Source organism: Spea bombifrons, chromosome 10 (assembly GCF_027358695.1).
Source record: "Spea bombifrons isolate aSpeBom1 chromosome 10, aSpeBom1.2.pri, whole genome shotgun sequence".
NCBI lineage: Eukaryota > Metazoa > Chordata > Amphibia > Anura > Pelobatidae > Spea > Spea bombifrons.
Window position 1 is genome coordinate 18,185,981 of NC_071096.1, and position 27,004 is coordinate 18,212,984.

Sequence of the window (27,004 nt, forward strand, 5' to 3'; positions counted from 1 at the left end):
AACACTGGAAACAATGTATAACTTTTCAGGCCGTTAAAACAATTGCATATATTTATTGCGTATATAAATAATACTTGTATAATGGTTACCACTCTTGTAATGCATAAGAAATAGCCTGTTCATGTAATAAATCTATAATAATAAAAAAATAAAAAAATAAAAAATGGGAAAAGAAGAAAAAATAAAAAAGAGGGAAAGAGAAGAATGAAATATATAAGAATAAAGTGACTATATGATGGGGACAGAGAAAAAAAGAGAGATGGAGAGACAGAAGAAACAGGAAGGCACAGAACAAAAACAGAAGAGAGTGAAAGAAAGACAAACAGAAAATGGGTGTGGGGTGTGGGCAAGCAAATGTCCAGGGTCCTATGAATTTTAAAGGCGGCCCTGACATGTAGCATGTAAAAATTGCCTGTCCTCTTTAGCATCATAGCACAGGATATTGTATATACAAAAGGGGAGTGCACAACATAAAAAAGCATAAAAGGCATACACATTCAAATTCACAGGTTGTTGCTAAAATAATAATGACCAATAAATGCACATTACAAAGCACGAATTTACAGCATACCCATAGAATACCATTCTAATAACTATCTAACGCATAAATATTGGCATAAATATTGGGGATTCCGTCAAACTATATGACCATATATTGCTTAGCCCACCACCACGTCAAGTCCTACCTCATTTTTCCATGGCTATATTGTTTACCAAGTGTCTCGCTCAGTGTATCAGATTAGATGCTATTGCAGGATAGGACACTGCATTAGGATTTTATTAGAATTATGATTTCAGAAGAGCTCCTCACCCTCCAACCAGTTTCCCCTCAGGTTGAGCCTTTTGAGTTTGAGGGGGCGTGGGACTTTCTGATGAGTCTCTGAGACCAAGGACAGAGTCTAAGGGTGCAAAGGCAGGATATACAACACAAGCTGTAATGAGGGAGCCAGAGGTCTGGTTAATCAATATATCAAAGCCAAGGTCAGGAAGCCATAGTTTAGAGTCAAAATAAATCATAGCCGAGGTCAGGAAGCCAGGAACCGATAGTCAGGATCATGCCGGGTCTAATATACAGGAGCAGTAGCGCATAATTCATCAGGACACTATGACAGGCACAGGTATGAACATCAGAAAGCAAGGTGTAGTGGGTTATTGGGGTTTATATAGGGCTACTTAATGGGAAAAGGCGCTAAATTCGAGTTTGGCACAAAATTTGAAAGACATGACGTCATCACATTCAGGACATTTGTTCTCTGTAAGTCAAATTGTTATGTTACATACTACTTGTTTTGTCCTGTCCACCCATTGTACAGCGCTACGGAATTTGATGGCGCTATATAAAACAATAAATAATAATAATAATAATAATACGACAGATGGGAAGAAAAGAGAGAGATAACGTGAAAGGTTATAAATTATAAATAAGGGGATAAAATGGAGCAGTAATAAAGAAGAGAGGTGATCGCAAAGAGGAGGAATAAGGAGAAAGAAAAGATATGGAGATACAGAGGAGGAGAGATAGAGAACGAAGGGAGAGAGACAAATGAGGAGGAGAGATGGAGAAAAGATGAGAGATGGGAAAAGGGGAGATAATGAGAAATGGAAGAGATAGGCAAAAAAGAAGAGATGAAGTAAAAAGGGAGAGATGAGATAAATAAAAGAGGCAGAGAGAAAGGCGAGAGATAAAAAGGGGGAGCGATAGAAAGGAGAGATAAAGAAAAAAAGGAGAGATAATGAAAAATGGGGAATCAAGAAGAAGAGAGAAAATGAGAAAAGGTGCTAAAAAGAAAGGGGAATTATACAAATAAATAGAAGACATGGGGAGAAAGGAGGAGAGATAAAGATAAAAGAAAGAGATGAGATAAACAGGTGTAGCTGAAGGTGTGCTATAGTATCTGACATCAGATAGTAGGGCATCCATGGAAGCATCCTGATGCCATGTGTTCTACAGGTAAGCGATGAACACACACGGCCAACAAGGTGATGTAACATATGCATACACACAAATAACAGTGTATATTGGAGTGTGCTGGCAGAACAGTAGACACATGACTGGTCAAATAGGTGTGATAAAGGCGGATGCACCTTGGTAAGTTACAGACTTTGGACAGGGGACCATGGAGCAGACTGTGGACCATGGAACGAAATGGGTCCTCTGGCAGAGCACAAGCCTGGAACACCTCAGACAATATACAGTACACTACACTATTGAATTGACTTGCAGTATGGAAGATGAGCAATGATTCAGCGTAAATCTTAGCCTCTACTAACTGTCACTGTTTCACTGTAACTGTTTCATACTCCAACTCTCACCACTCTGTAACTGTTACTTACAAGTTAAAAATTGCATATATAAATGGTGATTACAAACTTACAGGTTGGGACCCCATCACTCTATCACAGCCATAATATTCAATGAGACCCCCTTCCCTGGTTTTTTGGCTACATCTTTTACCCCTTTATATTTACCCTCCTACACACAGTCCCTTCCCACTTTAGGTCATCAAAGAGTGCCAAAATGGGTAGCAATAGCGCTACTTGTAATAGTGCCAAAATAATGGCGGCTTAACATGGCAAACAAATGCACAATTCTCATCAAACTTTCAACGCTTTTGACATTGGTTTTTAAAGCAAATTTTATTAAAAATAAAGTTCATAGGGGGGCATGTCCTGGAGCTCAACCAAGATGGTCGCACATTAAGTTGCTTCTGACTTTCCCGCTGTGAATCTGCATATAAACGCAGCCAAACTGAGGGAGACAGGAGCCGCTGATCCCGATTCTCCCTGTCGGAACTCCTGAAATCGGTCAAGAAAGATCTACACCGCAAAGAGGGACTGCCTGGTGTGGTGGATTTAGAGCAGAACCACGTGGCATTGGAGGAGGCCCAGAAGGCCGCAAGAGTGGATTTAGAGGGAATGCTGGTGAAGTACAGGCCTACAGGAGCAAGTGGAAGACCTGACAACAGATCAAGGAGATGCAATATAAGGGTACGTAATGTGCCAGAGTCAGTGCCCATGACAGACTTTATAATGTGATAAATGTGCCTAATCCTCCCTGATGCCTCTCCAGAGGACCTTCATCTGGATAGGCTTCACCGCACCCTTAAACCCAGACCAGGGCTATTGGAGCTATATGCTGATATTGCCCCCTCGACGCTACAGAAACACAGGGTGCTCAAGCCCATAACTGAACTCCTCCGCTCAAAAGAGCTCATAATAACGATTCTAAAAATATTTTGTGAAGCTTGGGGATCCCAGTAACAAGGGAGATTGTCAACTTGCAGAGTCTGATGGATATTCGACCTTCCAACTGCCCTGGATTCCCAGCCATGTTAACACTCCTGAGGATCACTCACCTCCGGACCCCATCTTGCCACCTGCTTCTCCAGGGAGATGAAAAGCCTAATGGTCATCCTCTTGACACACAGCATTATTCGGAGACGATACACCCCTTGATGGTTCAGAATTTTTAATTTTTTTTTCCTTCATCCCATCTTACATGGGTCGATTGCTGACTGGGACTTCCTTGCCATGCATCCATGTGGTCCCACGGGAGCAAGATGATATTCCTTTCTTTAACGCTATGTGATTTACACATTCCACTGAGGTTTATTATTGTGCATTTCTCCTGGGGGGGTTGTTATATTATTCATTTTAGATGTTTTGTGGAACACGCTATCACCTAGGTTTTCACGGTGGGAGGTCCCATCTAGTTACATAGGTCCCTCCTTAGAACGGGCTCCACATATGCAGGGCTGTGACTCTGGTGCGGGTCCTGTTCTTCACCTAGATCTCGCTTTATAAGTTTCCCCCTTTTCTGGTTAAGATCATTACCTTGGGTTACAGGCACAGTGTTTATTGTGTGGCATTTTTTGGGGGTATATATTCCTGTAACATGAAGCATGCGATCTCTCCCGGTGGCGCTATCTCAGACAATGCAGGAGTCGGCAGGGGATGGAGGTGTCTCTAGGGGGTCCACACTAAAGGTAATTACGCACAACACACATGGTCTTAACACCCCGCATGTCTTAAAGCTATTAGAAACTATGTGTCGCTCCATGCAGAGATTGTTATGTTGCTGGAAACTCACTGGGGCAGACACTACACTCAACACTTTCATGCCACACATAAGACTAAACGTAATGAGGTTACGATTTTATTACACAAGAGGTTGGACTTTCAGCTTACTCCTCAGATTGCGGATTTGGAGGGTAGATAACTGAAACTGCAGGGAAATTTATTTCCCTTGTGCGCCTAGTTAATGTGTATGCACCTACCCCCAACCGTGTTAGCTTCTTCTCAAATTTAGATACTTGGATAGATCCGATTTTAAGAGTTCTAGACCACCTCGTTCTTCTAGACCCTACAACAGTTCTTGTACCTCTTTGATGTATGGTGTGTGCGCCACCCCACAACCAGGGACTATTCCTTCTACTCTAACCCCCATGACAGCTACTCTCTTATAGACCTTTTGCTTACCTCGCATAATTTGCTTCTGGGGCTGCTCTCCTCCTCCATTCACAAGATAATCTGGTCCGATCATGGGGTGGTGGAGGGGGTGCTCTCGGGATTATCCCCCAGGCCTCCCGGGCACTCATGGAAAGTGAATGACTCTTTGTTGGCAGACCCACATATTGCTGAATCTGTAGCTGACGCCCTGGAGGAGTACTTCAGACTTAACTCCTCACCTGGGTTAAGGGCTGAAACCCTGTGGCAGGCACATAAGGAAGTTATAATATGTGGCGCTTTGAGCCGCTTAGCTTCTCGTAAAAAATGGGAGAAGCTTCATAATGAATGACTTTTGCGGTCAGAGATTGGCGATATTGAACGCAGACATAAAGCCACGGGTGATCAAGCGATTTTACGAACTTTGATTACTAAAAAGGGTGAGCTCAACTTGATCCTTTCTAATGGGGTTTTGAAAGCTATTAATTGGACGAACCAATTTTTTTGATAAAGGCAACAAGCCAGATACGATGTTATGGAAAAACAGAACAAATTCTGGAGATACAGCTTTGAAAGTACTGTAAAAAGAATAAAAACCACAAATGGTGCAATAACGTTTAAAAGGTTTAAAACAGCCCCCACTAGTTGTGCCACACTCACAAGATTGTAGTAGGTACTGCGCATTTAAGATAACCTGTATCTTAGGAATCCAGGAGGTTTGCTGGAACTTTTAAAACTACCTCAAAGTTATAAAAACCAGTCATCTGCTGGATACAAACGAATGGCAGGCAGGGTATCTTAGAAAAGTTCTTTATTTACAATAGCCCATTAAAAACACTTAATGCTTTAAGAAACTAAGTCCAACGCATTTCGTCATATACTGACTTCATCAGGGACTAGTTATAATGCATCAAGAAACATAAGCTAACAAAAAAATAAACAGTTTATGTTTTGTGATGCATTATAACTAGTCCCATTCTTGTAGAACACAGTTACAATTTTATCAGATACGATGTTAGCTAGACAGCTTAGGCAGGTGACAAAATCCCACCACATACGACAGATACATACCTCTCATGGGAAGGTGATATCACATCCTGACACCATCTGCGAACAATTTGCAGCATACTATACTGACCTCTATGATGGTCACAAAACTTCCCATACCTCCCATAATAAAGCACGCACACACACATTTTTACATGAGCCTCCGGCCTGAGGTGGCGATAACTCTGTCTGCGGAAATTACTCAAGAGGAGATTGGTTTGGCAATTAACTCTCTAAAGAGTGCCAAAGCTCGTGGACTTGATGGGTTTACAGCACTCTACTCTAAGCAATATAAGACCATTCTTACACCACACATGACTGATTTATGTAACTTTTTTTGACGGGCACTTGGATCCCTCCGGAAATGCTTTTAGCGAAAATTATAGACGTTGTGGAAGAGACGTTGCTTTTTGTTCTAACTACAGACCGGTTTCCCTCATTAATACGATTATAAAACTGTATGCCAAAATATTGTCGTTACGGATAGCACCTTACTTGCCGCAGTTGTTTCACCCAGACCTGATGAGGTCTGCCCAACCTCTGAGTACTTTCCTTTAGTACCTGCCCTTATACTATATCTAGCTTGGCCTTATGCCTATCCCATGCTTGCTTAAATGCCTTTACTGTATTAACATCTACCACTTCTGCTGGAAGGCTACTCCATGCGTCCACTACCCTTTCCGTAAAGTAATATTTTCTGATGTTACCATTAAACCTTTGCCCCTCTAGTTTATGCTTTTGACCTCTTGTTGTGGTAGTATTTCTCCTTTTAAATAAACTCTCTTCCTTTACCTTGTTGATTCCCTTTAAGTATTTAAATGTTTCTATCATATCCCCCCTGTCCCGTCTTTTTTCCAGGCTATATAGGTTAAGATCCTTTAACCTGTCCTGGTAAGGTTTATCTTGTAATCCATAAACCATTTTAGTAGCCCTTCTCTGCACTTTCTCCAACATTTCTATATCCTTCTGGAGATACGGTCTCCAGTACTGTACACAATACTCCAAGTGAGGTCTCACCAGTGATCTGTACAACGGCATGAGCACTTCCCTCTTCCTACTGCTAATACCTCTCGCTATACAACCAAGCATTCTGCTAGCATTACCTGCTGCTCTACTGCATTGTCTGCCTACCTTTAAATCCTCAGAAATAATTACCCCTAAATCCCTTTCCTCACACGTTGAGGTAGGACAGTATCAAATATTCTATACTCTGCCCCTGGGTTTTTATGCCCTAGATGTTTGCATTTATCCACATTAAATGCCAGTTGCCACAGCTCTGACCATTTTTCCAGTTTACCCAAATCATTTGCCATGTGGCTTCTTCCTCCAGGAACATCAACCCTGTTGCAAATTTTTGTGTCGTCAGCAAATAGACATACCTTTCCATCAAGATCATCTGCAATATCACTAAATATTAAAGAGAATGGGTCCAAGTACAGATCCCTGAGGTATCCCACTGGTTACAAGACCTTGCTCTGAATATACGCCGTTGACTACAACCCTCTGTTGTCTGTCACTCAGCCACTCCCTAATCCATTCAACAACATTGCAATCTAAACTCAGAGATTGCAGTTTAGTTATAAGTCTTCTATGTGGCACAGTGTCAAAGGCCTTACTGCGACCCAGATATGCAATGTCCACTGCACCACCCTGATCAATTACCTTAGTCACCCAATCAAAAAAATCATTAAGATTCATTTGGCATGATCTTCCTGAGGTAAACCCATGTTGTTTTTGATCTTGAAACCCATGTGACTTCAGATGTTCAACAATCCTTTCCTTTAACATTGTTTCCATTAATTTCCCCACTACAGATGTTAGACTAACTGGCCTGTAGTTGCCCGACTCCTCCCTACTGCGCTTTTTGTGAATGGGCACAACATTCGCTACTTTCCAATCCCCTGGGACGACTCCCTTTACCAATGAATCATTAAATAAATCAGTTAACGGTTTTGCTAGTACACCCCCCAGCTCTTTTAATAACTCGGGGTGTATCCTATCAGGCCCCATCAACTTTTTTGTCTTTACCTTAGACAACTGAAGTAGAACCTCCGCCTCGATAAACTCACATATTTCAAATGACTCTTTTTTCGTAAAAGAGGTCCCATTCCCTCATTTTCATTTGTAAAAACTGAACAGAAATATTAATTGAGGCATTCAACTAGACCTTTATCCTCTTCTACATACATTCCTTTTGTTTTTAATCTAACTAATCCTTGTTTTACTTTCTAAATCTAAAATATCAAAAAATGCTTTATCTCCTCTTTTTACTGACAGAGCAATTCGCTCTTCTGCATGTGATTTGGCAGCTCTTTCTTTGCTTCTTTCTGCCTAATTTTATAGATCTGTCTTCCTCACTTTGGGTATTTTTGTATCTACTAAAGGCTAACTTCTTGTCTTTTACGATTTTGGCCACTTCTGCAGAGTACCACAGCAGTTTCTTTAATTTTTTTACTCTTACTGACCAGCCTAATACAATTTTCTGTTATCTTCAATAATACAGCTTTTTTTTTTTTTTTTTTTTTTTTTTTTTTTTTTTTTATTAAACAGACTAAATACAAATAACATCAATGTAAATGCGCTACATCGGGCATATACTAGCCGATGATACTGATACAGTACCTATTATTAGTTCACAACAACAACAACAACAACAGAAAAAGAAAAGAGAAAGAAAAAAAAAAAAAAAAAAAAAAAAAAAAAAAAAAAAGAAAAAATTCAGGTTGGAGATGGGTACGTGGGAAAAAATATATATAGATGAACTGACATTTTAATAAGAGGTAAGTCTATTTACTAATGATCTGATGCCTGAATTCCGTAAAAAAGAAAAAACATTTTGTAGGGAAAAAAAAAAAAAAATAAAAAGAAAAAAAAAAAAAAAAAAAAAAATTAGAGGAAGCTGATATTAATAAAGTGACATTTAGTTAAGAGGTAAGTGTATTGGTAATCAACTGATGCCTGCAGTCAGTGGAAACATTATTTGGAGACATTTATCCCAAACTTTAGTTTTCTTAACATTAGAAGAGTGAAGTCGAGAAACTTCTCTTTCCATCATAAGTTGGTATTTCACTTGGATTTCTACCTGGGCCCAGTTAAATTCTATATCTTGTTTCCATTGTTTCGCTATTATTCTCTTGACTGCTAAGCATAGGTGTGTTGTTACGTTTAACTGCACAGGAGACAGAGACGGCCAGCCTATGTGTAGCAAAAGTGAAGCTGGGGAGTTAGGCACCTCTATGTTGGCCACTCTTTTAAGGCAGTCAAGAGTTTTTCCCCATAGTTTGGAAACCTTTGAGCAGGACCACCAAATATGGAGGTAAGATCCCTCCAGCAGTCCACATCTCCAACACAATCTCGTAGTAGTGTGGTAAATATCCGCCACTCTAGTCGGGACCATATACCACCTATATGCAACCTTAAACTGTGTCTCCAATAAAGATAAATCGTGCACCATAGATGGCAATCTTCTAAACACGCTTAACCAATCCCTTGTTGGTAATGCGGAATTTAGATCTTTTTCCCACCTGACTATATATGATTTTATAGGATTATGTCCTTCTCTATTTCTCATAACTTCCACACATTTAGAGTATAATTTTGACGAGTGTTTAAGGTTAAATAACGATGCCAATTTAAGGAGATCCTCTCTCTGAGTAGACAGGACATGTTTGTTAATAAAATTTTTAACTCGCAAATAGGTAAATATGGAAATTTTCCTTGGATGGTATTTCTCATTAAGGATATGGAATGGTATTATTTGTCCTTGCGCAACCAAGTCACCTATCTTTTGCAGCCCCGCCCCTCTCCACTGATGCAGAGAAATGTCTTCTATAGATGTTTCCAGTAGATGTATATCTAAAGGTTCTAACAATTTATCTTTTATTCCCAATCTCTTTTTAATATTCATCCACTCTGTTAAGATGTTATCCAAAATACTATTTTTACCTTTAAATTTATATACATTTGTTCTGTCTTTCGTAGACCAAATTAAATTATTTAACCTGTTACTCTCTAAAGCTTTCTGTTCTATTTTATACCAACTTTCCTCTTTAGAATGGTTTTGGTAAGTTCTACAAATGTGGAATAAAATACTAGCTTCATGATATAGTTTTATCATGGGAAATCCCATCCCGCCATCTCTAGTCCGGAGACCCAAGAGACTAGCTTTAACTCTCGGTATTTTACCTCTCCACACAAAATTAATAAAACTGGAGTGGATCATTGAAAGCCAACTTTGTGGAAATTTTAGGGGGAGCATGCGAAATAAATATATCCATTTTGGCAATAAATAAGATCTAATAGCGTTAACTCTACCCCACCACGATAGTTCCACTTTCTTCCAATCTTTTAATAATTGATTTGAGAGTCTTAATAAACGGAGAAAGTTCTTTTCAACTATTTCTTCTATTTTCTCTGGTATACATATCCCTAGATATTCAAATTCGTTAATTCTGCTTGTTATAGAGAAACTTTCATAAAAGGACTTCATAGTTGCCTCGTCTAAGTTCTTAGCCTGGAGTATCGTTTTATCCAGGTTTAACTTGTAATTTGAAACCTTACTAAATATATCTACTTCTTGGAGAAAATAACTCATAGAATTTATGGGGTTAGATAGGGAGACAACAACATCGTCTGCGTATAACATAATCTTATAATCTTGTTCGTTAGTTTTGAGGCCTGAAATATGATGATTATTTCGGACTCTGTTGGCAAATGGCTCCAGGGATAGAATATAAAGTATGGGTGACAGAGGACAGCCCTGGCGGGTGCCGTTCTGAAGATCAAACCAGTTAGAACACAGCCCTGATCCAACTACTCGGGCACTAGGATTGATATAAAGGGCTGTAATAGCTTTATATATCCATCCCGTTAGACCAAATAATCTCAACGAGGCATTTAGATACTCCCAGCTGACCCTATCAAACGCCTTCTCAGCGTCTAGCGAGAGGGTCAGGAGGGGGCACCTTGTCCTCTCTGCAAAATCCAAAGTGTCTATTAGTCTTCTAACATTGTTAGTGGAATCTCGAGCGGGCACAAAGCCCACCTGATCGGGGTGTATCAGAGTATTTAAAATTGGTTTTAGTCTTTCCGCCAAAATTGCAGAGAACAATTTAATGTCAACATTTATTAAAGAAATAGGGCGATAGCTTTTTAATTGTTCCGGGTTTTTATCTTTTTTTAGTATTGGTAAAATATTAGCTTGTAATAATTCTTTTGGGCATGTTCCTGTTGTTGCTATTTCTTCATAGACACCCATAAGTTCATTTATTATGTCGGCCTTAAAAGTTTTATAGAATAGGTTGGTAAATCCGTCTGGGCCGGGTGCCTTCTGTTTCGCTAGCTTTTCTAATACATTACTTAGTTCTATTTTCTCTATAGGTTTGTTTAGCAAATCCTTTGTTGCCTCTGATATAACTGGTAAGTCTGCCGATTTTAAATATTTAACAATATCCTCCTCCCTCGCTCTCTTAGGGATAGTGTATAGTTTGCCATAAAAAGCTCTAAAGCTTTCTGCTATATCCTCTGGGATCATATACACACCGTTCTCTGTCGCAATCTTTGTTATTCTTTCTTTGGCCCTTTTCTTTTTTAATAATTGACTCATTAGTTTATTTGTTCTATTGCTTTTCTGATAATATTTCACTCTTAGTTTTTCCATATAGTATTTTGTTTTCTCTACTTCTTTTTGATTTATCCTTTCCCTTAAAGACTGAAATTCTTTTTTATGTTCTTCTGTGGGGTCTAGTTTAAATTTTTTCGCTGCCTTATAATAGGCCAAATATAGCTCATTCATAGGTAAATTGTTCGATGTTCTCATTTGTTTTTTAATTTTAATCATAAGACCTCTCACGTATGCCTTATAGGCACACCATCTCATAGTCTGAGAGGTTTGATCTACTTTATTTTCAGTAAAGAACATACTTGTCATCTTTGATATATAGCGTCTATTTTCCTCCGAATACAGGATGGCGTCATCCAGACGCCAGGTGGTACGCGGAGGAAAACTCAATTTTTCTTTTAACTCGAAGAGAATAATACTATGATCCGACCAACAATTATCCCTTATCGCGATATTTGTTAATACATTAAATGATTTTTGATCCCCGAAGATATAGTCAATCCTAGAAAACGTATTGTGGACTTTTGAAAAATGTGTGTAATCCCTTAATGTTGGATTATTAACTCTCCAGAGGTCAAATAGATTTGCCCTCTGTATTATACCACAAAAAGCTTTTGCTCTTTTTATAAGACTTCTATTAATTTTTTTGTATACGCCCATTTCTTTATCCATCTGGTCGTCTATAATGCAATTAAAGTCTCCTGCTATAATGAGTATCCCTGTCCTTACTTTATCTATTCTATCTATAATATTTTGCAGGTGAGCCAGAGGAGACCCATTTGGGAAGTAAATGTTTACCAAAGTATAGTTAACCTCATTTATTTTACCCACCCAAATTAAATAACGACCTTCAATATCTTGATCTACATGATTTGTATATATATTCATTTTTTTAGAAAAAATGATCGCAACTCCTCTTTTTTTGTTTTCTCTCATCGATGCGTGAAAGATGTGTGGATACATACTGCCTCCCCATCTCATTTTGTCTATAGAACGCCAATGGGTTTCCTGAAAAAAAGCCATATCAATCTTCTCCTTCTGGAGACAGGCATATACTCTATTACGCTTTAGAGGGGAATTCAGCCCTTGGGTATTAGCCGATAAACATTTAATTACCATCAGTATATCAAAATTTTATCTCGGAATTTAATCCGGCTAGCCCCGTAGGCCGATCTCCCCTCTTCTTTACCATAGACTACCTCACCTCCTCTGTCTAACACCACGATTACATCTCCAACCTGATACATTACACAAAAACATAAAAATAAATCTAAAAAAAAAGATTTTCCGGACATGACTAACATTACATGTAAGCATTTGAGTAAAACTAACAGAGTGAGTTTTCTCGACATAAATAATACCAACATATGTATCTCTAAGATATTTCCAGAAATATCAGAGTACATCCTTACGTTCTAATTGAACAAAAAGGAGGGGTACTTTGGGGCCTGTATGATGTTATATTGGCCGGATAATAGAAAGAGAAAAAAAAAAAAAAAAAAAAAAAAAAAAAAAAAAAAAAATGAACTATTTGAAAGTAAAATATGAGATGTGTAGGTGATGAAGATTAGACAATTTATGTGTCTCAACAATTGGTTCCCTAAAAAAGGGAATAACCGATCAAATAAAAGGTCGTCAAGTGATGTAAGTGCTACTAAAAAAATTGGGTTGTGTTTGTTGGATCCGATTGAGCATAACTATTGCTTCTGCCCGTGAGTGTGTGTTATTTTGTGTAAAATTAGGCGAACTTGTGTAAGTGTGTCTAAGAAAAAAGAGTGTATAATTGGGTCTACTAAGATCCAAATAATTTTCTTCTAGTGAATATGTGTAAGGACAAAGAAAAAAAAAAAAAAAAAAAAAAAAAAAAAAAAAAAAAAAAAAAAAAAAGGGGTGTGGACTATTTGAAAATAAAATGTGGTATGTGTAGGTGTTAAAAATTAAACAATTGTGTGTCTCAACATTTAATTCCCTGAAAGAGGGAATAACCAATCGTATAAAAGGTCCTCAAGTGATATAGATGCTACTAAAAAATTGGGTTGTGTTTATTGGGTCCAATTGACCGTAATTATTACTTCTGTCCGTGAATATGTGTTGTTTAGTGTAAAGATTCTTGTGTAAATGTGTCTACGAATAGAATGGTGTATAAATGGGTCTGCTAAGATCCAAATTGAATTCCTCTAATAAATGTGTATGGAGAGTGAAAAAAAAAAAAAAAAAAAAAAAAAAATTGGGGAGGGGAAGAGGCTTGTTGTTGGCGATGGGGTTCAATTAACTCTATAATGGAGTTGTATTTATCCAGTCCTTTAATTTAGTAGGCGAGGAGAATAATACAGGAATATTATTCCAGAATATTTTCAACGCTCTGGAAGCGTTCCAACTATATTTAACATTTTTATCTCTCAAAAATTTTAGTTCTTGATGAAAGGAGCGTCTCCAAGATCTTGTAGAAAAGGAAAAGGTCCGTAAATATCTGGATATCTGCAAATTTAGGATCTTTCCATGTTTTGTTCCTTCCTGCTCTTATAATATTTTCTTTCAAATGATAGGAGGAAAAAGACACAATAACATCTCTTGGTAACTTTTCTGCTATGGATTTAGGTTTCTTCAATCGATAATATCTCTCAATTGGGTCAGGTGGAGAGTTTCCATTAGATGTCTCCTGAATCATATCTGCTAAAAATATTTGCAAACTGCCATTTGAGTAAGTTTCTGGTATATTCCTGATTCGTAAATTCATTTTCCGTGATTGATCCTCAAGAACAGAAATTTTCATCTGTTGGTCTTCAACTATTCTTTCTAAATTTTTAATTGACTCTAAAATCAGTGTTTGTTGTTTATCCTGGTGTTTTTGTTTGCTTTCCACCATAATAAGTCTCTCTGTAAAAATTGCAAACTCCTCCTTAATTTCTTTAGAGCTGTTTTGAATCTCATGTGTTATATTTTTCATTAACTCCTCCAAAGCAGCTTTTAATATATCATGGGTAACATTCCCACTCTCTGTTCTTAAAGGGGTATGCAGCGTATCTTCCTGTAAAAAGGAAGGTTCCGCCTGAGATTGATCCATAATATCCTTAGAGCGTCTTGGCGAAAAGAAGGGAGTTGCGCCCTTATCTTGTTTAAGATCTTTTTCCTTGTTTTTAACATTTGGATTTTTAGGAGGCATTTTGTATTTAATTTAGTAATAGGTATGGAGGGCTTTTGAGTGACCAGAGAAGTGATACCACAAGGCTGTTTGATAAAAGGTGTCTGACTTGTGACGTGTCAGGAAAAATATGAGGTTTTTAGTTTTGTAGCTATGTTGGTATATAAATATTAATAGTCCATATGCTTTTCCGTTAATCTTATATAGAAGTTAATAGAAGGTCTATGATCTATAGTCTCTGTATATCACACACCATCATGAAATATTCATAATATATCTTGGCTGCTTGACTGTTTGTTGACTGTTTGTTTGTTTAACCGCAATAGTAAAAAAAAAAAAAAAAAAAAAAAAAACGGTTTCTTTACCGTCTGTTGTGTTACTGCCTCTGAACCACGGCGAGGACAGCAAGCTCCCCGTTGCACCTGCCAACTCCTATAGCGGTCCCGCTTGCTCAAGGGGCAGGTCACCGCCAGCAGAATCATAAAAATCTTGTCCTATCTTGTCCTACTGCATCCGCGTGTGCGCCAGCTCGATTTCTGTACTCCGAGTGTCGGAGTTTATCGGTCTTCCCCCTGTCCTCCAGCGGTCCTCCGGCGATTTTGGGCCCCACTTCCTGGGTACTCCTCACTACCCCTCAGCCCGGTTTGTCTCGCCACGTCATGCCTCGCCTCGTCACGCCTCGCCTCGCCTCGCCTCGCCTTCGCTTCACCACGCCACGCCACACCACGCCAATATACCTCCTAACCGTCGGAGGATATATTAACCACCGCCGCCATCAGCCAACGCCAGCTTTCCCCTCGATCCGTGCCGCACTAGTTCCCCATGACTCCTCCTTCCGAGGCGCTCGTCAGCACGTCAACACGACATGATCCGCCTCCATCCCCCCCATATCTGTCTTTTTTTTGATCTGTACAACGGCATGAGCACTTCCCTCTTTCTACTGCTAATACCTCTCGCTATACAACCAAGCATTCTGCTAGCATTACCTGCTGCTCTACTGCATTGTCTGCCTACCTTTAAATCCTCAGAAATAATTACCCCTAAATCCCTTTCCTCACACATTGAGGTTAGGACAGTATCAAATATTCTATACTCTGCCCATGGGTTTTTATGCCCTAGATGCATTACTTTGCATTTATCCACATTAAATGCCAGTTGCCACAGCTCTGACCATTTTTCTAGTTTACCTAAATCATTTGCCATTTGGCTTCTTCCTCCAGAAACATCAACCCTGTTCCAAATGTTTGTGTCGTCAGCAAATAGACATACCTTTCCATCAAGACCATCTGCAATATCACTAATACAAATATTAAAGAGAATGGGTCCAAGTACAGATCCCTGAGGTATCCCACTGGTTACAAGACCTTGCTCTGAATATACGCCGTTGACTACAACCCTCTGTTGTCTGTCACTCAGCCACTCCCTAATCCATTCAACAACATTGCAATCTAAACTCAGAGATTGCAGTTTAGTTATAAGTCTTCTATGTGGCACAGTGTCAAAGGCCTTACTGCGACCCAGATATGCAATGTCCACTGCACCACCCTGATCAATTACCTTAGTCACCCAATCAAAAAAATCATTAAGATTCATTTGGCATGATCTTCCTGAGGTAAACCCATGTTGTTTTTGATCTTGAAACCCATGTGACTTCAGATGTTCAACAATCCTTTCCTTTAACATTGTTTCCATTAATTTCCCCACTACAGATGTTAGACTAACTGGCCTGTAGTTGCCCGACTCCTCCCTACTGCGCTTTTTGTGAATGGGCACAACATTCGCTACTTTCCAATCCCCTGGGACGACTCCCTTTACCAATGAATCATTAAATAAATCAGTTAACGGTTTTGCTAGTACACCCCCCAGCTCTTTTAATAACTCGGGGTGTATCCTATCAGGCCCCATCAACTTTTTTGTCTTTACCTTAGACAACTGAAGTAGAACCTCCGCCTCGATAAACTCACATATTTCAAATGACTCTTTTTTCGTAAAAGAGGTCCCATTCCCTCATTTTCATTTGTAAAAACTGAACAGAAATATTAATTGAGGCATTCAACTAGACCTTTATCCTCTTCTACATACATTCCTTTTGTTTTTAATCTAACTAATCCTTGTTTTACTTTCTAAATCTAAAATATCAAAAAATGCTTTATCTCCTCTTTTTACTGACAGAGCAATTCGCTCTTCTGCATGTGATTTGGCAGCTCTTTCTTTGCTTCTTTCTGCCTAATTTTATAGATCTGTCTTCCTCACTTTGGGTATTTTTGTATCTACTAAAGGCTAACTTCTTGTCTTTTACGATTTTGGCCACTTCTGCAGAGTACCACAGCAGTTTCTTTAATTTTTTTACTCTTACTGACCAGCCTAATACAATTTTCTGTTATCTTCAATAATACAGCTTTTAAATAATCCCATTTCTCCTGGACTCCATTTAAATTGCCCCAGTCTGATAATGATTCCTCTACACATATTCTCATTTTAGAAAAGTCAGCTTTTCTAAAATCTAAAACTTTTGTTTTTGTGTGGTGTGACTCAGTCACTGTTCGTATGTTAAATCACACAGACTGATGATCACTAGATCCCAAACTTTCACCTACAGAAATATCTGTTAACAAATCTCCATTTGTGAACACTAAATCCAATATGGCCTCCTTACGAGTTGGTTCCTCAACTACTTGTTTTAAAGATAATCCCAGTAGGGAGTTTAGAATACAAACTCCCTACTAGATAGAGACTAGACAGGACTTTGTTATTTGCCCTCTGTATAGAACCCTTGGCGGCTGCCATAAGACTCCATCCTCTTGTCCCTCTCATCCCCCCTGGTGTCCTTGCCAAATGTATATGCCCTGCCGTCCTAATTTCCAGCTATTTCAGGCTTTAAAATCAGTAGTTCTAAATGTGAGACCCTGAATGTCTCCTTGCCCCACCAGACAGTAAAATTCATTGAGCTTAATTTTGACTTCAAACGGCAGACTTTTCGGCTTTGATACCTGGGGGTGTTTTTCACGGCCAAGTTATCGGACCTTTTCTGTGCTAAACCGCCCGATGACTCAACAGCTTAAGGGGGACCTGCGCAGGTGGAAGTCCTACAAGATATCTATGCTAGGTAGACTTTATAGTGTTAAGTTGATCTTTTTTGGTCTCTCCCTGTCCCATTGGCATTGCCAGAGATAGAGCTTTTTTTGTTTTTTTGGGGACGACAGTCGACCGAGGTGGAGGCGATCCCACCTATACTTACCACGGGGAGGGAGGCTTGGGGGTGTCACATTTACTCACCTATTTCCGGGCAGCCCAATTGGCTCAACTGGCACAGATCCACTTAGGATCGGTGACCCCGAGATGGGTGGCCTTGGAGGGGGGGATGTGTGCCTCACTGGACATTTCAGATGTGTGCTGGTTGGAGGGGAGAGCATGGCCGTCTTGTGGATCAGACTTCTGGTAGAGCTGTCTTGCTGTAAGGTGTAAGGTGATCATAAGCCTCTGCTGCCTTTAGTGGAGATTGTCATTTACCTATTGCTTCCTTTTAAAGTTACTTTATATGTTGAGGGGGTGGGCCTTGAGGGTGGGTTTACTGTTCAGGTGGGGGTGGAGGGGAGGGATGTGCTGAAGGGCCTGCGAATTTGGGCAAGAGCAACCTGGGAATCTGGGCAAGAGCTTCAAGAGCATCATGCTGTGAGGTTTGGGGTTCACCCCATGTCTTGTGTCATCCCACTTGTATGTTACACGATTTTACATGATTGGTCTTACAAGAATTGTTTCAATGTATGTTGACCACAAAATGAAAAAAATAAAAACGGCATTCGATACTGTAACGTTAAACATGATTTCAGCTATATGTCAATAAAAACTTAAATGGAAAAAAAAATAAAGTTCGTAGCAACCCAAATGCACAAGTCTACTTGAGATCGTTTTGATTAAACTATATATCTGACAGATGGAGAGTATTACAAAGATTGTAAACGGACATCTATGTTTTCTAACCATTACCTCTTTTCATATGGGGTATGTATTCCATTTTTCAAGTTAATTTTGTTTTGGATGAAACTTCCAAATATTATGTTATCATATCTCACAAAAAAACGTATAAGATAAAAGCACATATTATCCAGACTTAATCAAAATGAAATGCAACATCTACAAAATGTTCATGGAGGAGGCAAGATGGTTTCTTACTCTTAACTGTTGTCTCTGCCTCTGCTGGAGGCTCATTGGGAGGGCTAAGGAGACATGGTAATTCATTGAGTATTTTGGGGGTTCTTTCACGTGACCTGAGGAGCCTCTTCATCTTATCAGCTATCCAGTTACCTTTCCTGTTATGGTGGCTAGAAAAGAAAGAAAGGTTTAGAGAGTTTAGCAGATTCTGTAGAATATGAGATGGAAGCAATAACCTTCTATTTTAATGTTATACAAGTGATGAAGTCTAGGAGTATACAGCTAGATGAGATATCTTTTTACCTTCTACTTGTTATAAAGCACCCAGAGTTTAATAATTTAACATTTATTTAATAGCTAACATCCATCCAGCCTCACTTCTGCCAGGAGCTTTGAACACACATTGTAGTTATGGGATATTTGGAACCTGTGTATTACCATCTGATTTTAAGATTATGTAACTGTTTTCAGTAAAACATTTCAACTTGTATGTTACAAGCCTCTGTATTAAAGTTGCTTGATCCAGTTCTATTTACTGTATATACGGGTATCTTTATATATCATTGTATTGCATGTACTGGGGCATTTGAGTAATCTCAATTTTAAAGGTTTTGGTCTCAGGTATCTTTATAGTTGTTACCTGGGTATTGTTGAAGCTGGTTCCAGTACTCTATATTGATCCATGATCTTGTCAAGCAGCTTCTGCTTCTCATTTTTGAGTTCTGTAAGTTTCTCCCTGAGAGAATATGGAGTAAGATCAAGATCATATAAGACATGAATGATAAGCTCATAATGAGAAGGCTTTACATGTCAATGTGTGGAAAAAAAATGTAAAGCCTGAATAGCTTGACATATTTTGCACATGACTTAAATGATAATTACAATTCTGACATACAGGAACTGCTTATGCTTCCTATGGTGATGACATAAACTGCAGAGTTTGGGAAATTAAAAAAAACTAATATTTTTTCTGTATGTTTGAGCACATTCTAAACTTAAATTGTGTGTGTGTATTTAAAGACTTCCTAATTAAAGAACTAGCAAATATTTGCTTACAGAGGTTTTATTCTTATTACAAAGAAAATAAAAAATGGTAGTGTCTTACTAATCTATCATGACTCGCACAGAAATAGAATTCAGTACACCCATGTTAAAACATCAGAAATTATGCTCACCTGTATCGTCTCTCCTCTTCTTGCCTCAATTCTCCACTCTCTAGACTACGCTCTAATAATTCCCGGTTATCACGACTCAGAGTATGTATTTGAGACAGCATAAGGTTGTTCTGATCTTGAAGAGATAGTTTTACTTGAGACAATACCTGAAATGCAGATAGTTGTTTACACCCATGGACAAAAATTTGGGTGGACAAGGGGAGTGGACATGTTCAGGACCTACCTGATAGTGATCAGAAAGAGCTGTATTGCTAATCTCTAGACGCTGCACAGTCTCTTTCATTTCTCTGCATTCTCTCTCCAGCTGCTCCTTTTCTCTCTGCTCCAAAGTTAACTGTCTTCTCGCTTCCCTCAGTTCTGCAACCTTGTCTCCTATAGTTATTTCCAATGTAGATATCTCATCTTGTAGCCTGTGTGGATAAAAAAACTGTAGCACTTACCCAGCTCTTCATTTTTCTACCATATCACCATACCTGGGAACTTTCTAAATAAATTGACCCCTTAATAGCCCATTGTTAAGATTCTATATAATGGCTCACCAAATGCGATAACCAAATGGCTCTTATACCACTCCTTATGGAAACCTTAACTAGTCATTATTTAAAGATATTCTTTATTCAGTCACCTGTATATCAACCATAACATACAGGTTGCAAAAGTATCAATTGGGAGCCTTAAATATGATCACAGCAATATAGAATAGGAATGAATGGGCTCCAGGCTGGGTGACCCTCAGAATCTTCTTCTTCACCATGAGATTGGAGTTAAACCCTGAGAGTACCCAGGTATGTATATTGTTCCAATTTTTACCTCTTCTGTTCTTCATGCAGTTTCTGATTTTCCATCTGCAGTTTTTGCATGTTGCACTCTTGCTCCTGCAGTTTCATCTGTTGTTGCTGCTGTATTTGTTCTTGATTCACTGACAGCTCAGCAAACCTTCCAACAACATTACACATGCATGAAACATCTACCCTGGCCCTCTCTCTTCTAATACAATAAATATTTGGTTAATTGTTAAAATAATCAGAATCTTTGCCCACCCACCCCCTGCACATTGTGATGAAAATGATAAAATGTATTGCAAGAATTTTATTCAAAATAACAAACCTACGGTATTTAACATGGTGTACAATTATATTGAATCCCAAATTGAATAAAGTAATAATAAATTGCTTTAAAATCAGTATCAATGATTTAATTGGGGAATTATTCAGCATGATCAAAGCATGTAGTATCTTTGTCAATTGAATTTCTATAAGAGCATTACACTCTTTTGATACAGGGCCAGAATAATGCAGATGGATCCGTGAAGAGAGAGATGTGTAAAAAACTCTTTTAAGAAATCCTTCTCCGTGGATCCGGAACAGGAAAGGGCCTTTAATTGAGTGAGAGGGTGTGCACCGAGGCTCTGCCCTATTGCAAAACTACTACACAAGGCTGAGATAATGGTACTGAGAGGCAGGTGGACCACCGCGTAAGACAAAAAGAAAGAAGAAATATAGAACAGGAAGTGGTGCGAAGGAGAAGAATAGACACAATGAAGGTAAGGAGACATTGACAAAGAGTTTGAGAGAGCGGGCGAGAGTGAATAAAAAAGAGTGGGTGAGAATGAAAAAATGCAAATGAAAATTTGGAGCTCTCTGCTTTGTTTTTGTTTGTTTCATTGGGGCCCCTCCTCCTTTTTGGACATTTGTACAAATTGACAAGTTTAACAAAATTAAATTTTTTATGAATCCGCATGCACAAGTTTAGTGATCATCTTTAACATACTTAATACGTTTTCATACTGTATTACCTCTGCTGAAGCTCTTGGTGTTCTTGCCTCAGTACCCTCAGAGCACTCCTTCCTGTACGGCGTTCTCTTTGGGCATTCACCAGCTCTACTTCCTGCCTGAGTAATGACTCATAGCGTTCCTGAATCTCTGCACGCTCTTTACGTACTTCTTGCACCTCCAGCAGCAGCAAGGAGAGTGTTGACTCATGAATATAGATAGGGGTAGGAAATTGGTTAGAAGTCTGTGGAACTGATGAATCAGGATGGAACAGAGAATGGAGGCCAGATGTAGAAGTAGGAAGAGAAAGTGAGGAAAATGGAGGCAGGTTGGTGGATTTAGGCAGGGTGTTATCAACAGATATAGAAAGGATGGTAGAAACAGGTGTAGGTGAAGAAAGTGAGACAGGTGAAGGTAGGATAGAGGATACATGGGTTGATACCTGAAGGGATGGTACATTTGTGGTAGTAATAGAGACAAAGGGGACAGAAACAGTGAGGAGTGGTTCTGTAATAGATTTTTGGACGGGGTTGATTGATATATTGGAAAGTTCAGAATTATTGCTGTTTAAGAGTGGATGAGAGAGAAGTTGGCCAGTGCCCTCTTCAAAATGTATCTTTGGTGGCTCTTCTTTTCTCTTTTCTACTTGCATTTGTGAATAGATCTGAGCTTTTTGGAACTGTTCTTTCTGAGGCAGGAAATGTGTTTTCTTTTTGAATAGCCCCTTTTGATGATGCTGTTGAATGTACCTACTGGGAGATTCCACCTTTAAAATGTTTTTATACATTTCTAGTGCTTCTGTAGCCTCTTCTAGTTTTCTAGTATGTGATAGTTCGGATTTCTCTTTGTCTATCAATTTGTACACAAGGGACTTTTCCTTTACTGTACACTGCTTGAGTTGTATTTCCTGTAATTCTATATTCTGTTTGGTTTCTTCCAGCAACCTCCTGTAATTTTGCTGGTCTATTTCTGTGTCCTGAGACTGTATATCAGGAAATTCAGCCACCTCCAAGTTCATTTGAACCCCACTCGCCGCACATTGTGCATGTTCAGGACTGCTTTGTAACTGCCATTTTAGTAAATCTGCCTCACAGTGATTATGCAACTCTTTCTGTAGAACTTTTGTTTCATCAGTTCCCCCTGGAAGCTGTGTCTGAAGTTGTAACTCCTTACTCAGTGACTGTGTCATGTAAGTGCTTTCCTCCAGATGTTTATTCTGTAAATCTGTTTTATCTGCCCTATCAAAAAGCTGTTGGTGTCTTTTTAGTGACACAGTTTCACCAGCACTTTGGGCAAGCTGTCTCTTTAGCAAACATGCTTCTTCTGTGTCAAATACTTGTCTTTGCTGTGCATTTGTCTCCTTAGTTCCTTCATGAAGCTGGCTCGTGACACATATTTTCTCATTCTCCTTCAACTGTCTTTCCAGGGAGTGCACATCTTCACCCATTTCATGCACTTGTCCTTTCAAAACATGCTCGTGTACCTCTCTCTCTTCAAGCATAGCCTTTATGTCCTGTGTTTCTTCAGAGCTTGCTTCAAATTTCCATCCTTGTTTTTCTCTCTCTTTGTCATTCTGTTTCACTTGTTTCTTCTGACACTGTATGTTTTCTGCCTTCTCTACCAAGTACTTTCTCAGTGACTGCAACTCGAGATTATTGTTTACTACATTTTTCTTTAAACTCATGGCTCTTTTGTCGGTATCTAGGTGTCCTTTCTGTGATATAATCTCTTGAGCTCTGTCTTGTAGCTCTGTTTTAGGCAATATTTCTTCCTCTTTCCCCTCAACTTGTCTTTGATAGTTTCTTTCTTCCATACCCTCAAAAATGTTTTTAACAAGACACTTTTCTTCCTCAACTGTCTTGTGCAACTGTCTCCTTAGTGAAACTAACTCTGAAGCCCCACTTTCTTCTGTGATCTGCTTAAATTGTAAAAGGTATATATCATGTATCACCCCCATTTGTTTCTTTAGATACTTTGCCTCTTCAGTTATCTCTTGTAGTTCTCTCTTTAGTGACTGTATCTGTCCTTCTCTCTCATGAAGATTTTTTTTTAAGAACTCTACCTCCTGGGAACACACTTCCAGTAGCTTTTCACATGAATACTTCTCTCTTGCAGTTTCTTCTAGCTGTTTCCTTATAGACTGCTCCTTTGTGGTACTATTTTGCAACTGTATTTTAATAACCTGGATGTCTGCAGTTATTTCTTTTAGTTGTATTTTCAGAGACTGTTCCAAAAGTCCCTTTTCTTCTAATTGCCCCTTCAGTAACTGATTGTCCCCTATACTGTCTTCAAGGTGTCTCTTTTGTGACTGCATTTCCATTGCACTCTCCTCAAGCTGCTTCCTCAGTGATTGAAACTTACAATCGTGGAGCTGCCTTGTTAGGTATTTCATGTCTTGGATGCTTTCTTCTAGATGTTTCTTTAAAGCCTGAACCTCCTCAGCGCTCTCTTGAAGGTGCTTATTTAGCAGATGTGACTCCTCTGATTGTAGGAGGCGTGTCTGTAAGTATTCTGTCAATGTGATACTTTCTTGGAGTAGTCTTTGCTGAAGCTGTTTCTCGTCTTCTTTTTCCACCAGCTGTTTCTTTAGCATCTGTATCTCTCCAGCTTTCACTTCCAGTTTTCTGTTCTGGACTTGTACTTCTTTGTTCTTCTCATCCAACTCCATCTGTAACCTGTCTCTTTCTCTCCTTTCCAGCTGTCTCTGAACTGGTTCTGAGTCATCTGTGTTTCTATTTTCTAAATATTGCCTAATTGATCTTTCTTCTACTACTTTGTTGAGTACTTGCATCTCATTGTAATTCTCTTCCAACTGACCCACCTGTTTAAGGTGTACTGAACTATTTTCCACAAGCCTTCCCATTGACTGTTCTATACTGGTACTAGTAGTAGCATCATGTAGTTCCTCAGGTGTCTCGTCATCTCTGTTTTCAGACTTTTGTATTTTTTCTTCTGAATACATTTCCTCTGTTGGACCGCTTTGTAATTCATCAGACTCAAAGTTTTGCTCCAGTTGTTCCTGAGAGCTTTGTACATTTACATCAGTCTTGTACTGTATCTTAGTTAACTGTTCTGATTCTAGTCTTTCGTACAGTTTTATTTCCCACTCTTTCTGGAGATGTTCTTTTTCACCCAAACTGCCTCCATCTGACTCCTGTGTAAAAAAGTAATTCTTTAATAAGTGACACTTTAATTGCTTATAAATGGAAATTCTCATGCAAACTTTTTAAAGTGGTATTAACACCTTAGCAACGAATGGAAGATTCCTGGTGACTAGAGCAATCCATTGTTTGCTATAGTTACTTAAGAAATAAACATATTAGAATTTCTACATTTTTATTATTAATCTTAACTTAATTTTTATCTATATCGCACTCACAATTTACCCAGTGATCTTACAATATACACCTTCAAATATGATAAAATTAGAAGTGACAGACTAAGACAATCTGATACATAAGGTAAAGAGGGCCCTTTTCACAAGCTTACATACTGTTATGAAAGGTTAATATATATATACATTTAATTCATCCGTCTTGTTTCACACTGAAAGGTCATGTAGACACCTGACCAGCATACCTGGGAACTTCTGGGCTCCGGCTACCCGGAGCCTTCCCTTGCGGGACGCGGCCAGAACTGCCCACTGATGTCAGTGGGAGGTCCCGCTGACATCGGGGGCGTTCCCACTGACGTCCGGACGTTCCCACTGATGGCAGTGGGAAACACCTCCATTTAAAGGGAAAATGGGCGGGGAGCGGGGCGTGTCAAGAACCCAGTCCCACGACCCGGAGAATTCGGGTCTTGACCCGGAAAAACCGGAGAAGCGGTGCTTCACCCGGCACTCTCCGGGTCAAACCCGGAGAGTTCCCAGGTATGCTGACCAGATACAGCTGGGGAGCATTGGCAATCACATCCAGACTTGCAGGACTGAGACTAAGCTATAAAAAAACAGATAGGCGAAGTGGTAAGGGTGAGGGTCATCAACATGGAAGTCAGGGTTCAAGTCTGGGTGAATCAATTTCCTATCAATATACATTTTTCCTGCAAAGTTCACCTACCTGATTTAGACTTTGAATGTATTTCTTGCTCTGTGCATGTTGTGCTGAAGTCTCAGAGTCTAGGTTTTCTCCCTTAAGAGTGTGTAATCTTTCTTTCAGGTTCTGATTTTCTCTCTCCAATCGTAACAGAGCTTCAGATAGCTCTGAATTTAGGTCTAGAACTAACAGTGACAGAGAAAGCTATGACCACAAAGTCAATATTCTGAAATTAGAGATTAAAATATTTTGATGTAATGTAAGGAAGTTTTATTTTACTAAGATGGTAGTAGATGAGTGGAAAAGCCTCCCAGCAGAAGTGGCAGAGGTTAACAATGTGAGTAAATTCAAACATGCATGAATAGGAATATGTATTTTCCAAATTTATGCAACACTAAGAAATTAGATCTTTACAGCACAAAAATCAGGCAGACTATTTAAGATGTAATGGTCGTATTTGCTGTCAAATTCAATGCTTCTATGTCAATTTTGCAAGTCAGGTTAAAATATCAAAAGTAATTGTGTATTCCAAAAAGTTATAATTTGTACCAGTTATAGCTAATAATTAGCATTGAAGTAAATATTACCTCTTAACAATATTGCTCAATGAAACAGCATTCACTGACAAACTGAACTGAGGATGCATGACCTTGCTAACATTCAAGTTACAAGTTATTTTAACTTTGTACGCGTTATGCAAGAGAATGCAAACTTAATGAACTTGTGCGTCCTTGCCTAAAACAACCAACCAACACACAATATGATTATTACAAAAAAAACAATTTAAGTAAAAAACAAATGTCAAAACCTAGGAACCCTTTTTAACCAAGGAAATGACCCCCCACCTGATCAGCAGCTGCAGCCTAGCTGGGAGATCACAATCTCCCTCTAGGCGGCTCAACATTAGGGAGCGCAAGGTCTGTCACTTCAGACCTCGCTTTACTGCTCCCTAATCACTACCCGCCGGCAAATAATGCCGAACGCGGGGATATGATGTCATCCCTGCGCTCTGCAGCAATAGCTGGCGCGTAGTGATGAGGGAGTAGTAAAACGAGGTCTGAAGTGACAGACCTCGCGCTCCCACCACAGGATGCAGGATACAGGATGGAGGCAGAAAGAAGAAGGATGCTCTGTGAGTTCTGCTTGGCTTTTGCAGTTGCATTTAGCTTGGACACACAAGCGAATCCTGAGCTGGGGCGAATCTTACTGCCATCTCCTAAGTGACATCTCTAAGTGAGGAGTTACAAGCAAAGAAGGAGAGTTAATTTATTTCTTTTTTTTAACATTTGAAGGTTTTTTATTCATCAGATCCTTGAAAGATTACAAGAAAAGTGTCATCAATACATTGTGAGGTGAAGACAACCGTCACGCAGGGCGGTATGCTATCTCAGTAAGCAGTGTAGAGAGACATGAGTCTATGACACAGCGGATTGATGTTGGGCGGAAGACTCCAAGGAGGTCGTGAGGGCAAGTACATGCAGAGAAGATGCAAGGTCGATGTCGGCCCGCAGTGGAGACCCAGCCAGCCGAGCCGGATCTGACTATTTTTTGTTTACAACATAGATTAAATGTATCAAATCATATGCATAAATGTGTAACTAACATAACGAAAGGCA

The 27,004-nt window shown here is 39.2% G+C and overlaps 1 protein-coding gene across 1 annotated transcript in view; it reads right to left on the reverse strand.

The window, feature by feature from the left end:
* The window catches only part of CCDC88B (coiled-coil domain containing 88B), a 136,266-nt gene that overhangs the window by 17,318 nt on the left and 91,944 nt on the right, over positions 1-27,004 (reverse strand). The window contains exons 12-18 of the mRNA XM_053449775.1: positions 25,413-25,573; positions 21,378-24,508; positions 20,393-20,518; positions 19,806-19,992; positions 19,583-19,728; positions 19,048-19,143; positions 18,429-18,577 (exon numbers count right to left, since the gene is read on the reverse strand). Coding sequence (XP_053305750.1) covers positions 18,429-18,577; positions 19,048-19,143; positions 19,583-19,728; positions 19,806-19,992; positions 20,393-20,518; positions 21,378-24,508; positions 25,413-25,573 — 3,996 coding nt within the window. The remainder of the gene's footprint in view (positions 1-18,428; positions 18,578-19,047; positions 19,144-19,582; positions 19,729-19,805; positions 19,993-20,392; positions 20,519-21,377; positions 24,509-25,412; positions 25,574-27,004) is intronic.